Source organism: Rattus norvegicus, chromosome 2 (genome assembly GCF_036323735.1).
Source record: "Rattus norvegicus strain BN/NHsdMcwi chromosome 2, GRCr8, whole genome shotgun sequence".
Classification (NCBI taxonomy): domain Eukaryota; kingdom Metazoa; phylum Chordata; class Mammalia; order Rodentia; family Muridae; genus Rattus; species Rattus norvegicus.
The window spans coordinates 245502076-245517980 of NC_086020.1; the positions used below are offsets into that span (position 1 = coordinate 245502076).

Sequence of the window (15905 nt, forward strand, 5' to 3'; positions counted from 1 at the left end):
ATCTCTTTGACCCCAGAAGGACTTATTTTCAATAGCTAGCATCTGAATTAGATGAGATGTTCACTTTAACCTATTACCAATCCACTCTAGAACCTGAAGAGTAAAATCTGTCAGCCAAAGACCAGCTCTCCACTATTAGAAAACTTAACACACAGTCTCCCATTCGCCACGTTTTAAGAAGTAGGGGGCCATCAAGATGACCCAATGAGTAGAGAGGTATTACCCACCAAGCCTGATTCAGACCTTAGCTGGATTCCCAGAGCCCACTTGGTGGAGGTAGAGCTCCAGAAATTCATCCTTTGAGCTCTACACCCATCCCTGTACACTCATATACTCAGAGAGGGAAAGAGAAAAACTTTTTTTTTCTTTTGAAGGAAAAAAGTTAAAGGTCAGGCACCGCACCGTGGTATAATCCAGTACTCAAGGGGCTAAGGCAAGCTTTCCTACTAATGAGTTTCAGGGCAGCCTGAGCCATGGAGAGAGAACCTGCCTTAAAACAAAACAAGAGGTTAAGGCTTTACATGAGAATACTAGCTGGGGGGGTTGGGGATTTAGCTCAGTGGTAGAGCGCTTGCCTAGCAAGCGCAAGGCCCTGTGTTCGGTCCCCAGCTCCGAAAAAAAAGAAAAAAAAAAAAAAAAAAAAAAAAGAGAATACTAGCTGGGCCACCTTTCCTTTCACGTCTTAATAAAACTGTTGTGAAGAGTCAAGACTTTCTCCTTTGTGTTTTGTTTGGTTTGAAACTGTGTAGCCCAGGCTAGCCTTGATCCATAGTCGCTAAAATTGGGATTAAAGGCACAAACCACCCCCAGTATGAGTGACTATGGAACCCCGGCTAGCTCGCACTCTCCAGCAGGGAGCTGAGGGCAGCGCCGCTCTGGTACCCAGCGCAGGCGCCAGAGCCATGAGGTGACCCGGGGCCTTGCCTGGAGCGGCCGCCGGCGCCGGGCTGCTGCTGCTGCTGCTGCTGCTCCTGTCGGCCACGGCACCTTCTGTGCTCGGCCTGGACGCGGAGGCCGGCGTCCTCCGGCGGGGGACCTCCCTCCGGGATGGCGTCCACCGTGGGGAACTCGAGAGCGAAGTAGCCTCCTGCCTCAGCATCTCTCTGGCCTTTCTGACACTCGAGGCTCTGCGCGTGAGGCCTCGAGTACCCCAAGGCCGGAAGCCGTGCCACTGAAAAGGCGGGAGGCTGGGCGCATGTGCAGTGCTGCCATCGCGCAGGCGCAGGCGCAAGCTGCACAAGCTGCACACGGCGCAGGCAGGACACTGCGCAGGCGTGGGTCGCTAGTTTCTCTCTTTGCTTCCAGGGCTGTTTTTGTTGTTCTCATCAGGTAATTCTGAAGCCTGTAAGTATCAGTATCAACACAATTCAAGGCCCACTACTGACCAACAACTTGGGTTGCCGACAGTTCTTTTTTAAGGAGGGGTCCTTTTTGAGGACTGAACACAGGCTATTGCATATACCGAGTCCCACAGTTATATCCCCAATACAATTACCCCTGGTTTTTAGTACATCATGGGCCTGGTACCCAATGTCTAAACATGAAGTCTTCACTCAACAGTTGTACACATGACCTAGTACCAGACAGAACACGGGTGAGACCACATGTACCGTTAAATACAGCTTTTCCCAACCGTCCTATTTCTAGTATTGCAGTTTTGGACATAGGGTTTAAAACTACAGCCTTGCTTGTAACCCTCAGGAAGCTTTTTAATCAACACACATAGCAACTTCTGGGTGACAGAACTGAGGATGTTCTCCAAATAACAGGGCATTCTTACTAGTACATGCAAACCATTATGTAGTTTTTGAGTAAAATAGACCCATACATTTGAAGGCTTCAAAAGTGGGGAGCAGCTTGAAGTAGGTGTGGTCTTCAAGGGCATGCCTGTCTGCCTGCCATCATAATGAACCAAACCTTTTGAAACTCTAAGTAAGCCCTAAATCTCAAGACCTGATTACAGGATGTCTTCACAGAAATAGAACACCAAGACATGTGGACTGTATTGGCTGTGTGTAGCCCTTGATTGAAAAGCTTAAAAAAAGTCACAAAACACACTTGGAAATCTGTATTAAAAAGGTGAGTTCTAGTGCAATGTAGGACTATCTCAGAGGGAAGATGCCCCCCCCCCTTTAAATGTTAAGGGGCAAAGGTCCCCAATAGGAAAAGGTATCTCTGACCAAGAGGCACCCACATACTGAGTAAGTACCATTACTATATTCACCCAACCTGCAACCCACCCATTGTAATCACAGTCAAACCCTTGAGACCTAACCTCACACAGGGTCCCCCATCAAGAATAACTCCACCTAAAGCCATTGTGAAGTGAGCAAACCTCACATTCTTTGGGGAGGACTTCCAGCATCCTGGCCGAGTCTGCCTGAGGAGTCCAAACAGCAGAGACTGGTGTTCCCTGAAAAATGTACCCTCAGCCCCGCCTATAAATAAGGTATTCTTGGTTACAGAGAGGTGTTTTGGTTTTAAAAAGCTATGCACACAACAGCCACTCACTCAATTTTATGCATCTTTTATTTAAATCATGAGTTTCACTCACTTTGATCATCTTTATTAACAGAAATCATTTCCCGTCATTGTTACAGGTCAAAAGGACACAGGGAGGTGGCAGTTAAATACTAGCTTTTTAAGTTTGTTGCTGTTAGACATTAACAAACAGTATTGACAGAAACTGTACTCAGAACACTAAAGATCTAAATACGACATTTATTTTACAATACTTATATAATTTTATCATTGACATATGATATACAAAATATTAAGTCACTTCTGGGTTTGATAACCACAGTAACTGATACTGCACACCGAAGGCTCTTCCCCTCGGACTAGCTCACTAGTTCAGGCTGGACATTCACCCTCTGCAGCACGTCTTCAGGCATGCAAAAGACAGGGCTGACAGGCTTGATCTGCTCTTCCCCCAGAAGTGACAATCCAGCAATGCCAAACAAGGTGTGAAAGGGATCCACCTGCGGAAAGTCCACAGACACGTAAATAAATACTCAACCATCTGCCCATAGGGAAGTTTGCTGCTTTCAATACCATTACCACTTTAGCTTTAAAAGTTTTCTGAAGACTAATACTAGACCTCATAATATCACTAACAAGAAATTTCTATAAACTCTACCCTGTTATGCATTTTAAAAAACATCCAGAGCAACCCTTGGACTATTTCTTACAAGACACTATTTCTAGTACACTAGAAAAGTTCTGTAGGGCTGGACAGATGGCTCAGCAGTTTAAGAGCACCCGACTACTCTTCCAGAGGTCCTGAGTTCAATTCCCAGCAACCACATGGTGGGTCACAACCATCTGTAAAGAGATCTGATAACCCCTTCTGGTGTATCTGAAGACAGCTACAGTGTACTTATATATAATAAATAAATCTTTAAAAAAAAGGAAATGTTCTGTAACCATGAAAAACTGCAATGTAGCATTATACTTACCATGTCTCCTGGCCTGTCTGCAAACCCTCCTGTCTCTTCATCTTGACATGCCAAGATGAAGCTTCGAAGCTTTTCTCTGTCAATCCAATGAAGTCTCCCGATTATCTTTAAGGAGGCCAACACCCACCAGGAATAGCACACATCTGGTAACTAGAAGGGGGAACCAGTCAGACAGCTGCCTTACTCCACCACTCTACTCTCAGATTTGATAGATTTTAAAAAATGTCTAATCCCGTGTTCCAAACGCAGAGAAGTAAACAAGGCAAACAAGGTCAGGGGTATAGTGGACAATAGTCTGGGGCAGCACAATCACTACAGTTTAGAACAGCTTCAGCCATGCATAGGATGGTAACTGAAAACACAGAAAGGACTGAGACCAGCTCCCATGCATTGTTTCTCAACGCACGCCAGGACTGTAGGCTGGCAATCAATTTACTTGTCTTTGTAAAGAACATCTTCACTCCATGCACAGCTGAGGTCACGGGTGAAACCCAGGGCTTAAGTCCTAGGCGGGGCCATTTCCAACCAGGTAGAAGCTCATCAGCTGGCTGAGACGGCACAGAGGCCTCAGTTCCTACAGATCAGCCTCAACAACCTACTGAGCCCGAGAATGACTAGCAGGCACATGAAGTTTCTAGGTTTTAGCCCAACTGTTCAGTTACTAGCTTAAGACTCCAGTCCTGTTCAGATACTATCTGTGGGGGCATCCCCACAAGGAAAATTCGCGTTCTCTGACCCTCTCACAAAGCAAGCTCTACACAGAAACTAACTATATAGATCTGGAGCTCAGATTAGCAACACTTGAAGTGTTCACCACCCATTTTTATTTATTAATTGATTGGGTCCCCCTAAATAGAGTAGGCTAGCTTCAAACTCAAAAGACTTCTTGCCTGTGCCTCCCAGGTGATGTGGTTAAATTACAAGCTGGGCTTTTGAGCATGCTGTGGTAGAAAGACAGCACCTATCCACGTCCCAAGGCAGAAATGAATTCAGGTCAGTGAGACCCCAAGTTCTCTCCTTAAGGTATCATCTTAAAATCACCCAAGAAACACAGTGCAGTTTTAAGCCCACAGCAGGAAGAACCACTACAAATAATACCTTCTCGGGTCTTCCATTGAGTCCGCCAGAGGGCAACTGTCGTTCACAAAGCCACCAACCAAGTAGGTCGGAGTTCACTTGATGCAACTGACTAGTTATGGCCAGGAATCCTGTGCAACAATAGATCTAAAATTACAGACATAAAGTACGCAGGTATAGTTTAATAGTAAATGGCAGACACTACCAAAATCACCAAAGCTCCATCTTCCTACCCCAGGCTGTGCCACTAGTTTCAATACCACAATGAGATGCTACACTTGCGTGTTTACATACAGTATTCTCTGGCACAAGCAGAAACGTGCTCAGATGGACATACTGGGGTTAGTTCATTTGAATGAATCAAGTCAAGCTTGTGCCTCCATTCCCAACGTGTGACAGCCTGGACTATGTAGCAAACCTCAAGTCAGTTAACAGCACAGAATGTGGACCCCACATAAACAGACAAATGCCAGTAAGGAACACTGGTGAGGTCTACTTATGAGGACGAAATTGTGTAGACTGGCATGGCATATACAGAAAACTCCCAACACAAAACCCCTATAGATTTTAACTGCAGAATTACCTGTCCGGCGTGAGATTCAGAGCCTGGTCTGCACCCAAATCCACCATCAAAGTTCATACAGGACAAAACAAATTCAATGGCCTTTTCCACATTAATAGCATCAAGTTTGCCCTATAAAAAGAAATGAAGCCTATTACAACTACCTAGACATCCGCAGTGTTTAATCCGGCCCTTTGACCCAACATTCAAAGCTTACCAAGAGAGCCAAAGTTGCCACTGCACAAAATGAGAATCTTGTATCGATTTCTCCTAAAGACAAAGAGAACCAAGGCAGGACAGACATGTAAATGCTACCAAGTCACCCAAGAACAAAACCTATATATACAGCACATTAAAGTTCCCAAAGCCAAGACCATGTTCACTAGGAGACAGTCCCCCAAGGTAAGGAAACCCAGCTAGACAAACAGAAAGCAATAGCCTTCCGAATTAGCTTGCAACAGACCCAGAAAAGTAACCTACAAAATGAAGGATTATATGCCCTGAGAAATTCAGGTTAGTAATTTAGTAACGCCATTAATACCCTACTTTATAAAAGGTTCACATCCCACAAAGCAGCTGGTCTCAGGACTGCATTTTGCTCCACCCCAAAACAGATTAAAGTTAATCGAAGGAAAAATTTTCCATCTCCCAACTCAGGTATTTACTACCTTGACAGTCTAGTTTTAAAGACCTCCTCAGGTCTTTACCTTCAGGGAGGTTAGCCCTTCAAAACTACCAACACTGGGGGTAAGACTTGGACCTACCTTATCTTTTAGTGTGGCGTGCTGACAAGCCAGCACGGGGCATGCTGGGACTTCCAGCAGGCCATTTTACTCCAGTTAGACCAACTGCTTAGTGGGACCTGAAAAGATGAACAACTTGAAATCTTATGATTACTACACCAAGACAAAAGATGCTCCGAGTGGAGTAGCTTGACTAAAAAAAGTGAAAGCCGATCTTACCCCAGATGTCTCCAGCAAAGGAACCATCTTCTTTCTGTAGACTCTGAACATAGGCTACCACTTTGTCTACGTTGATTACATGGATGCTATCATACAGAGTGAGAATCTGAAAGACAAGCATCGCAGGAATTTGTCCTGGGCCAACCACCATGCCCTTCCCCATTACTATAAATGGCTCACACGCGCCGGCTGTTACTCATTTCATTACAATTTCTTATTCCTTTGATAATTTGACAGAGGTAGGCTTTACCCGCCCTCTCGCTCCTCACTAAAACCAACTCTAACCTGGACTGACACAGATGCATTTTACCCTCCCAGGTCTCAGTGCCATTTGTAACTTGCATCAAGTTAGCATTCAGCTAATACATGCCATGACATCACTGACCTGTAGGAGAGAATTCACTCTAAAGGCGGGCAATTAACATTTGGGTCGTCACATAGGGTCAATGTTTCACAAGGGCTTACCTGGACAGCACTGAGCGTGTAGAGAAGGTGGGGGTCGTGCCCGATGCTGGCACTGACTCCCCCACACTCATGCTGGCACGACTTGATAAACACCAGTATCTCCTCTTTATTCATCCGATGAAGCTGCCCCATGAGGTCCATCACTGTCAGGCCCCAGTAGACGCCGCTCATTCTCAAGTATTCGGACATGCAGTATTCCTGGGAGAAGTGTCTTAAATTTGTCACTCTTGACTACAAAACCCACCTTTACCTAGGTCAGCTGTGAACAACTTTAAGAGCATCGGTTCTCACCCCTTTGGGTCCGACATTACAGCAAAATTAAGTCTTGAACTAATGAAACTATCTTATGGTTGGGGCTCACCACAACATGCAGAACTGTATGGTACGACAGGGTTGCAGCATCAGGAAGATTGAGAACAAACTTTAATAGTTTCCAAGTGCCAACTTCAGGTGAATTTAGTAGGCAACATTCACTCCTTCAGTCTACCAAACACCAATTACTGCATTTTACAAGGTCTATGAATACGGAGAGATAAATGGTGCTGGAGATGGAAACCAAATCAAGCATCATTTCACAAGCGTTCACTCAGGTACAGGTGTCATTGGTGTGCTGCCAAGCCAAACCAAACGCCTAAAGGGCCAGGCGGACAGTTGACATAAGGACCATTTAGGCCTATGATTCCCCCCCTCCCAAAATAAGGGTCTGATTACCCATGTGATTCCTCTTTGGAGAGGGTCTCCCCACAAAGCCCGGGGTTTCCAGCTCTACCCCTTGCTGGAGATTATCACAGGGGTGTGGTAACCTCCCTATTATACTGTTTAGGTAAAACCTTTTCAAGGTCTCAGCGTAATTCTAGAGCTCAAATGTTAGGACACATCAGCAAATTCAGATAATACATGCCAACACATCATTGACCTTCAAGGTTATACCCCAGACAGAAAGGAGTAAACCCCTTCTACCTGCATCCCTGTATTCTGGCCCTTTGTGTACCGGTATGCAAGGCTAATGCTATCCAGTATCAACCTCTAGTATACCAGGCCCATCTATCCTAATGGACTTTAAATCAGGCCTCTGCCAACAGACAACGCTTTAAGAAACAGGCCTGTCCATTAGTATTAAACTAACAAGAAACTCATACACACATAATCATCTTTCTTTGAGCCGTACGAGGCGATATAATCAGCATGCTTCTCGAGCAGCAGGGTGTCAGGCGCATCTGACTTGATGGTGACGTCCTTCTGCTGTGTGCCCTTCGAAGAAAAACAGAGACTGGATCATTACGTTTTCCTTTCGACATCCTGAAAACTTGACAGCCCAGACTCGTATGACCAGATGACGGCACTTTTTTTTTCGGGTCTCAGAGTAATTCTAGAGCTAAAGTGGTTATTAATCAACTTTAGATTCAGAATACATGCCAGCTCATCATTGACCCGAATTCTGCCGCTCACCTTTTTGCCGACCAAGTGCAATACACACTCTCGATCGGTGAATTTGAAGCTTCAGTGCACTGTTCAACAGTCCTCAAATATTATCTCCTTTACTAAACGATCAGGCCCATTAGCTCCAAATTTCACCTTCGGATCTAAGATATTCGCCATCACCCATTAAGTAGGTCAAAGCAAATCCACTGCCAAATAAGTTATTTTTCTATTTTGTTCAGAGTCTCGGCTATGAAGCCCTGTGTGGTCTGGAACTCCCCGTGTAGACCAGGCTGCCTGCTACTGCTTCAGGAGTGATACGATTAAAAGGCGTGGGCCAAGGCCGGCCTTCTTCCATCCCAATTAGAATATTTAACTTTGAAACAATATTCGTAAATGATCATTGAACCCTGAAAAAAACAGGCACACACAAGTCTCCGATGCAAAGGGAAAAAAAAAAAAGGCGGCTCAATCCAGAGAGGCTCGCCTACGGGCCGCGGATAACATCACAACCCTCGAGAACTGCAGAAAACGCTGAGCCATTGCTCAAGGAGCGGTCTAAGACCGGCCTCAGAAGGCCGAGGCAGGAGCATTGCTGAGAGCTCACAAGAAGAATGCAAGAAGAATGCTAGCCTTGCATGCCCGCCCGCTCCCCGTGCTGCGCCAGCCCACGATGCGGAGCAGCTTGACCCACCGCCCAGGCCTCCCCAACTTCCGCGCACCAAAGCGATGTCGCTCTCACCATGTCCGACCGCCGAAAGACTGAAGAGCGCGGGAGCACGGAAAGTCAGGGTCTGCGCGCCTGCGCACAGGCGCCCGCCCGGCAGCCCACGCCCTACCTAGCCGGCCACGCTCCGCCCGAAGGACCCCGCGGTCACGATTTAGCCGGCCGCACTCCTGCCTGAAGGACTCCGCGGTCACGGTGCAGCAGGCTATGCGTCTGCCTGAAGGACCCCATGTCACTCAGTTTGTAAAGAGCTTTCCTAGCACTCAAAGAGGCCGGGGGTTGATTTCAACCTTTGCGTATAAACCCGAAGTGTTAGTGCAGACCTATTATCTTAGCAGTGGAAAAGTGGTGGCAGGAGGATCAGTGGTCCAAATCATCGGCCGTGTAGGCACTTGGAAGCCATCCTGAGCTAGAGGTCCCTACCTACTCCCCATAAAATTGATCAATTTTAGTGTGTCTGTTACCCAGCTAATGAAAAATATATTGCCACATATATTACTATGGAAAAATACCATGTGAAAATGGATGCTTGGGTTTGATTCCAGAAACCGCTAGAATAAGGCTAGTTTTTCCACTCTGTATTGGTAAATTTGTATGGTTTAACTCTAACTTTTAATATTTATTTTAAAAGCCCCAAGCCTTGAACTCACAACTGAAAATGCTAGGCATGCTATCTCCCCAGTCCACTTTGCCTCTTCAAAGACTAAAATATGCCTCCCGACCCCAAAGAACTGTTGCTGCAATAAAACAGGTCTATAAATTCTTCTATCTCTCCAAAGCCAAGATGTCAGATACAGCCACGTCAGGGATTTGAATGTGGCCAGTCTAAACTGAAAAATGCTGTAGTCATAAAATACAAATTGTGTGCCAAGCTTCTCATTTTGAAGTTTGTTTGTTGACTGCCTTCTGAATATCTATGCTTATGCCCGTAGAAAACGCTACTCTCAGCCCAAATCAGATAAGCCTTTCTATGCAGGGGACGACAGTGAATACAGAGATTCACGACTGCCCAAGGTTATCTGGAGAATACATTAGTTGAGGGATGACCTCTAAAAGCCTAGTGACTATCATAAAAGAGGGCAGCAGAAAGAATATAAGAGAAGATAATAGGAAAAGGCCCAGAAGCCATCTTCTGAGCATGACAACCACTGCAGCCTTGAACTCAGAGCCACTGTGTTTATCTGCACTGAGCTTCACACAAATGACCCTGACGGACAGTCACGGATGAGGAAGGGACTCAGGGGCCCTGCCCCTCTCTGCTGACCTAATGGGTACAGACACACACTGGGAAATGGGGAGTCATTATTCAGACGTGTGCCTGCTGGTAAGCTGACCAGGCATCGGTGGACTGCTCCAACCCCATGGTCATACAGGCAGCCCCAGTTAAACTCAGTGAGTCACAAAATAAAAGACATGGATGTGAGAACAGGGGTCGTAGGGAGGGAAAGAAGGGGTATGTGGGAGGCAGATAAGAAACATAGAGAGCTGGGGTTGGGGATTTAGCTCAGTGGTAGAGCACTTGCCTAGCAAGCGCAAGGCCCTGGGTTCGGTCCCCAGCTCCGGAAAAAAAAAGAGGGAAAAAAAAAAAAAAGAAAAGAAACGTAGAGAGCAAGAATAATCAGAATGTATCATACGCCCGCCTACAACGGTCAAAGAACAGCGAAGAGAAGCACTGTTGGCTGAAGTGACATTTTAGGTAGACTGGGCTAAATATGTTTTAAAATTAAGGTAATCTATTTTCACTTTCTAAAATGTGACTTAGAAAATTCTTTTTTTTTTCTTTTCTTTTCTTTTTTTCGGAACTGGGGACCGAACCCACGGCCTTGCGCTTGCTAGGCAAGCGCTCTACCACTGAGCTAAATCCCCAACCCCGACTTAGAAAATTCTAAGACGATCTGTGGGGCATACTAATATTACACTGTTACTGTTTGATGGATGTCGACTTTCTATACCCAGGGAAGCGCCTATTACTTTGTAAGTGGTAGACAATGCCTATAATGCCAGCACCTGGAAAGGCTGAGACAGGAGGATCACAAATTTTATGCCAGCCTGATAAGTCTGAGGCCAGCTTGGGCTACATAGAGTGACTCTGCCCCCCAAATAAAAGAGGGAAACATTTATTATTAACATTTTAAAAGATCTCTTTATTCTTATTTAGTATTGGCAGTTTGCCTGTGTGTGTGTGTGTGTGTGTGTGTGTGTGTGTGTGTGTGTGTGTGTGTGTTGCCTGAAGAGAGAATGTAGAGTCCCCCAGATCTGTAGTTATATGCAGCTGTGAGTTGCCCTGTGGATGCTAGAACTGATCTTAGCCACTGAACCACCTCTTCAGCCCCTAGTTATAACAGTTTTAATCCATGTTCATGCTGTGAACTGCTGGAACTGTAGACCTGGCCCACTAGCGTTTAGTATGCAGGCAGTGCCTAGCCGGCCTTTAACGTGTTGACCATATCATTAAACAGTGTTCCTGTGGGGAAAGAGTATCTCATTTCATCCAGGATGCCACTGATTTCATCAACTGTAGGACGAGGTTGATTGCAAAGACGAGAAGCAAGGAAAGAGTAGCCAGTGTCTATTAATTATCCAGACTTCTGGGATGTTACTATAATAAAATGTGTTTCTGAGTCAATGAAATAGAATAAGTATGGAGTGGTTTCTGAAGTAGCTCAACTCTACTGTTAGGGGGCGGGGGTACGTAGCTCATTTACTCGGCCTGTATGACGGCATCCATTCCCCAGCACTGGCTAAACTGTTCACAGTTTCTGATTTCTCTACCCTGTTATTTTTTGTACATTTTAAATACAGGGAAATTGTGAAGGTTAATCTTGTCTGCCAGTTCAACTGGACCAGAGCCAATGAAGACAAGTCTTGGCCGCTCCTGGGAGGGGTTTTCTTAATCCAGATAAAAGGGGGTCTGCAGAAGGAGCTGTGCTTTTGGGCTCATTGCTGTCTCATCTTGCTGTTGAGTTTATGCTGCAGCCGTCGCCACCACAGTCCTTCACTGATACCAGAACCCAGCATCTTCGGACTTCTAACAGACTGAAGACCATTGGTTCTCCTGGAATCCTGAAGGACTCCAGCACCAGCTGCAAATTCTGAGGCATCCAGCTTTGTAGAATAAACAGCTACTGGGTCCTTGTGTTCTTCATCCTGAAGATGCCATTGTTGGACTCCCAAGGCTATGTCATGTAAGCCAATCTAAGAAATCCTGTTAATATGTGTCATTTCTATTTGTTTAGCTCCTCTTGTGAACCCTGATTAACTCAAAAATCTTACATGTGCACACGTTGCATGTGCCCGTGCATACATGTATATACATGTGTGAAGGTCAGGGATCCACGTTGGGTGTCTTCTTCAATCTCCCCACCTTAATTTTTGTGACAGAGTCTCTCACTAAACCTAGACCTCATGGATTTGGCTGGAGTAGATGTGATGTCCACAAGGACCAGGGATAAAGCCTCAGGACTATGCAACAAGTACTTCATGAACTGAGCTGTCTCACCAGACCGTTAATTCTTTCTCTTAAGCATTTATTTATTCTGTGGTGTATATATGTGCACATCGCATGCTGTAGTGCACGTGTGGAAGTCAGAGGACATCTTGAACGACTCTCTTCTCTCATTCTACCACATGGGACAGCTATTGAACTCGGGTTGCCAGGCACAGTGATAAGTGTCCTACCCATTGATCCATCATCTCACCAGCCCATGAGTGAAATCTTGTCTAGTGTAGGACTTCAGGTTTCAGGATAACCAGTGCTGAAGAGAACACTCTAGGTAAGATGTAGTTATAAAAGTAGAATTCTAACTCTGTTAATACTTTGAAAGATGGAGTTGTATTAGTTAGGGTTTCCACTGCTGTGAAGAGACACCATGACCAAGACAAATGTTGTCTTATAAGGGACAACATTTAATCGGGGCTGGCTTTCAGTTTCAGAGGTTCAGTCCATTATCATCATGGCAGGAAGCATGGCAGTGTCCAGGCAGATATGGGGCTAGAGAAGAAGCAGAGAATCATGCATCTTAATCTGACTGCAGCCAGGAGAGAGACTGATTCTTCCAAAATGGGTAAAGCTTGAGAACTAGGAGCCCTCAAAGCCAACCAGCAACACAGTGGCACACTTCTCCAACAAGGCCACATCTCCTAATAGTAGCACTTCTCATGGGCCACGCATATTCAAGCCACTACAGGAATAGAAAGATATTTTACAGTTCGGTTCCAGTGCTTGGAAGGTGTAGATGAAAGATCGTGGTTTAAAGTTATCCTGGGCTACATAGCAAGTTGGAGGTAATCTGCTACAACAGATGCTGCCTCAAAGAAAAAAAAAAGGGCAGAATAAAAGCCTGCCATTTATGAGTAATAAAAACAACTTTGAAGTCAGCTGTTTACTTTGAGTAATTTATTTTTAAATCTTACTTATTTTTTTCTTTATGCATGTTAGTGTTTGCATGCGTGCATGACTATTAGAAGGTGTGGCCTTGTTGGAGGAAGTGTGTCACTGTGGGGATGGGCTTGGAGACCCTCCTTCTAGCTGCCTGAGGATGCTCAGTCTGTTCCTGGCTTCCTTCGGGTGAAGATGTAGAACTCAGCTCCTCCTGCACCATGCATGCCTGCCTGGATGCTACTGTGCTCCCACCTGATGATAATGGACTGAACCTCTGAACCTGTAAGCCAGCCCCAATTAAATGTTGTCCTTTATAAAACTTGCATCGGTCATGGTGTCTGTTCATAGCAATAAAACCCTAACTATGACAGTATGTATGTTCATGCACCAGGTGTATGCAGTGCCCACAGAGACCAGAAGAGGGTGTCAGATCCCCCTGAGACTGGAGTCATAAACTGTGAGCCACTATGTTGGTGCTGGGAATTGAACTCAGGTCCTGTGGAAGAGCAGCCAGGGATCTTGCTTCTGACTCAGCTCTTCTTCAGGATACTTGTTGATGTATTTGTTCTGTGTGTCTATCATGTTTTTGAACAGGCTATGTCCAATCAATCTGGGAGCATGTGTTTAGCTACCCTGGATGGACTCACTGTCAAGGGGATTGCAGAAGATCAGTACCTGGAGGACGACTTCGGCCAAATGTCTTTTCATGGCTCTCCCAATTGCTTCAGGTGGCAAGGACCCTTCCCTCACCACTGTTCAGGCTCAGACATGGCCCATATTTTAACCCTGATCTGGAGCAGCAGTGATTAGGACTGTGTTTATGGTCCATTAGATGGTTGAGTGCCGTTCTCTCTTAGGTGTGAGATGTCTAGTGGATTTGGAAGTGTGTCACAGTGGGGGTGGGCTTTGAGGTCCTATGCTCAAGTTTTTTCCAGTGCAGAAGAGAGAGCCTACTCTTGGCTGCCTGCAAAAGCCAGTCTCCTCCTGGTTGCCTTCAGATCCAGATGTAGAACTCTTGACTCTTTCTCCAGCACCATGTATACAGCAGGATGTCATGCTTTCTGCCATGATGATAATGGACTGGACCCCTGAAACTGTAAGCCAGCCCCAATTAAATGTTTTCTTTTATAACAGTTCCCTTGGTCATGATGTCTCTTCACAGCAGTGGAAACTCTATTTAAGACACGCTCTCATTGCACACTGATGAAGTGGTTCCCCACTTTAGAACAGATTAATAGACTTTATTAATTTGTAGAGGAGAATAAGTACATCTATTAAAGAAAGTCCCCAAATTTGCAGAGCTGCCAATGTTCACTTCTAAGCCAAGTGTTCTGATGCCTGGAAATTATCCTAGCTCACAAGAGGGGCACAAAGTTTGAGGGTTGCCTGGGCAACCAGAAAAACTACTTCTCTGAAGAAGCTACAATTCAAAGGGGGGGGGATGTTCTTACATAAGTTGCTAGCTCAGATCTTTAAATATCCAAAAGTCAGTCCAACTGCCGTGGCATGCACACCTTTAACTGTAGCACTTGGGGGTCAGAGGCTGATGGATGTCTATGAGTTAGAGGAAAGTCAGGTCTATTTAGTCATTGTCAGGCCGTCCAGGGTCACATAGTGAGGCCTTGTCTCAGAAAGTAAAAAGGAACAACAACAAACCCAAACAATTTGGTAACCCTTCTAACGGCTTTCTAGTGCTGTTTCGCACAGACCACTTTATAAACTGAGTGCTTGAGTTTGTCCTTAACTCAGACGTTTACATCCAATCCCTTTCGTGCTTGTTGGAGGTAGAACCCAGATGTCCTACCTGATCGTCCTGAGGGTGGTGAGTGCCCTCAATGAAGAGGCCACACCTGCCTGATCTTTTCTGTCCGAAGAGGGCACTAGGAGAGACAGCAGCCCAAAGCCTGACCTCGGAATTACAGCTCGCAGCACCAAGGGAAGTAAATTTCTGTTTTTGATGCACATGCATCCCAAGGTGTTTTAATGTGACAGCTCAAGCTAAGATTAGAGTCCCTAGTCATGGGTCATGTGTTCTAGGTATCAAAGCTAAGGCTTTAAACATGCAGAGCACAGACACTACCACTAAGTTATACCTTGGCCCTACAGCAATTTAAAACATTTACTTAAGATTTATTTATACTTTATGTGCACGAATGTTTTGCCTTGCATGTGTTATCTATGCAGCCTGGTTTTTTCTCCAGAGGTCTTGCTGGGTCACACAGGTTTACCTCAGATTCCTAATCCTCCTGCTTCAGCAGTGTTGGTATTCTAGGTATGTGCCATGGTGGACATCTCTTTTCTCTTTATTTCTTTAATAAAGGTGTGTTCCACATAGGCTGGCCTGACCACCCAGTTCTCCCAGAGTCTAGACCACCAACCAGAGTATACCTGGAGGGATCTATGGCTCCAAATACATGTGTAGCAGAGGATGGCCTTGCCTGACAGCAACGGGGAAGCCCTTGGTCCCAGGGAGCCTTGATACCCCAGCGTAGGGGGATGCTGGAGCAATGGGGTAGGAGAGTGTGGGTGGGTGGGGGAGCACTCTCATACAGGTGAAGGGTAGCAGGGAGGGCAGATGTAGGATGGGGGGGGGTTGGTGGATGGGGTAACCAGGAAGTGGGATACCATTTGAGATGTCAAGGAATGGAATGATTAATAAAAAAAAAAATAAGTGTGTGTTCCTGAGGTGTATCCTGTATGAGATGTATTGGACTTAAAAGTAACATGTTTTCCGGAGCTCCGAGCTCTTCCTGTTCATGTTAAAGCTGAGGGAAGGGTCATGGCACCATCTGGATTTGTAGCTTTGTTGGACACGGTGTGGGTAATATGAGGAACCAGACCGTGTACAGTAGGC

The 15905-nt window shown here is 45.6% G+C and overlaps 2 protein-coding genes and 3 non-coding genes across 12 annotated transcripts in view; all 5 read right to left on the reverse strand.

Moving 5' to 3' along the window:
• The window catches only part of Msh4 (mutS homolog 4), a 59376-nt gene extending 56958 nt beyond the window's left edge, over positions 1–2418 (reverse strand). For 2 of the 3 annotated variants that reach the window (XR_010063597.1, XM_039102112.2), the window contains exon 1: positions 925–2418. Coding sequence is in view for 2 of the 3 variants with exons in the window: in XM_039102112.2 (XP_038958040.1) it covers positions 925–1099 (175 nt within the window). In the remaining variant the exon portion in view is untranslated. The remainder of the gene's footprint in view (positions 1–924) is intronic. The other variant, NM_001106477.3, reaches the window with a different exon arrangement.
• Positions 2419–2510: 92 nt separating this feature from the next.
• Positions 2511–8803, reverse strand: Rabggtb (Rab geranylgeranyltransferase subunit beta). Of its 6 annotated transcripts, none has more exons than NM_138708.3 (9): positions 8686–8704; positions 7668–7775; positions 6525–6722; positions 6060–6165; positions 5315–5367; positions 5119–5229; positions 4557–4682; positions 3459–3608; positions 2511–2981 (listed from the first exon to the last, which is right to left on the reverse strand). In NM_138708.3, exons 1-9 carry the CDS (start codon positions 8686–8688, stop codon positions 2841–2843), a joined length of 996 nt encoding a protein of 331 aa, NP_619715.2. In that variant the 5' UTR covers positions 8689–8704; the 3' UTR covers positions 2511–2840. The 6 variants fall into 6 exon arrangements, 5 of the variants coding, with proteins under 5 accessions (NP_619715.2, XP_063137438.1, XP_063137436.1 ...); XM_063281368.1 differs by having other exon boundaries at positions 2515–2981; positions 8666–8702; XM_063281366.1 differs by lacking the exon at positions 4557–4682 and having other exon boundaries at positions 2515–2981; positions 8686–8803.
• On the reverse strand, positions 6375–6445 carry LOC120101235 (small nucleolar RNA SNORD45). The gene has a single exon (XR_005501616.1). It is a non-coding gene; the product is annotated as a small nucleolar RNA SNORD45 (small nucleolar RNA).
• Positions 7361–7441, reverse strand: Snord45a (small nucleolar RNA, C/D box 45A). Its single transcript, XR_005501615.1, has one exon. It is a non-coding gene; the product is annotated as a small nucleolar RNA SNORD45 (small nucleolar RNA).
• Snord45c (small nucleolar RNA, C/D box 45C) lies at positions 7877–7956 on the reverse strand. The gene has a single exon (XR_005501614.1). It is a non-coding gene; the product is annotated as a small nucleolar RNA SNORD45 (small nucleolar RNA).
• Positions 8804–15905: the final 7102 nt, after the last annotated feature.

Excerpts from the sequence above, each read along its gene's own strand:
- Rabggtb (NM_138708.3), bottom strand. Across the intron at positions 3,609-4,556 it reads TCAATGGAAGACCCGAGAAG|TTACCAGATGTGTGCTATTC; the intron begins GTATTATTTGTA and ends TCCCCCTTCTAG. Across the intron at positions 2,982-3,458 it reads CAGACAGGCCAGGAGACATG|GTGGATCCCTTTCACACCTT; the intron begins GTAAGTATAATG and ends GACTTTCCGCAG.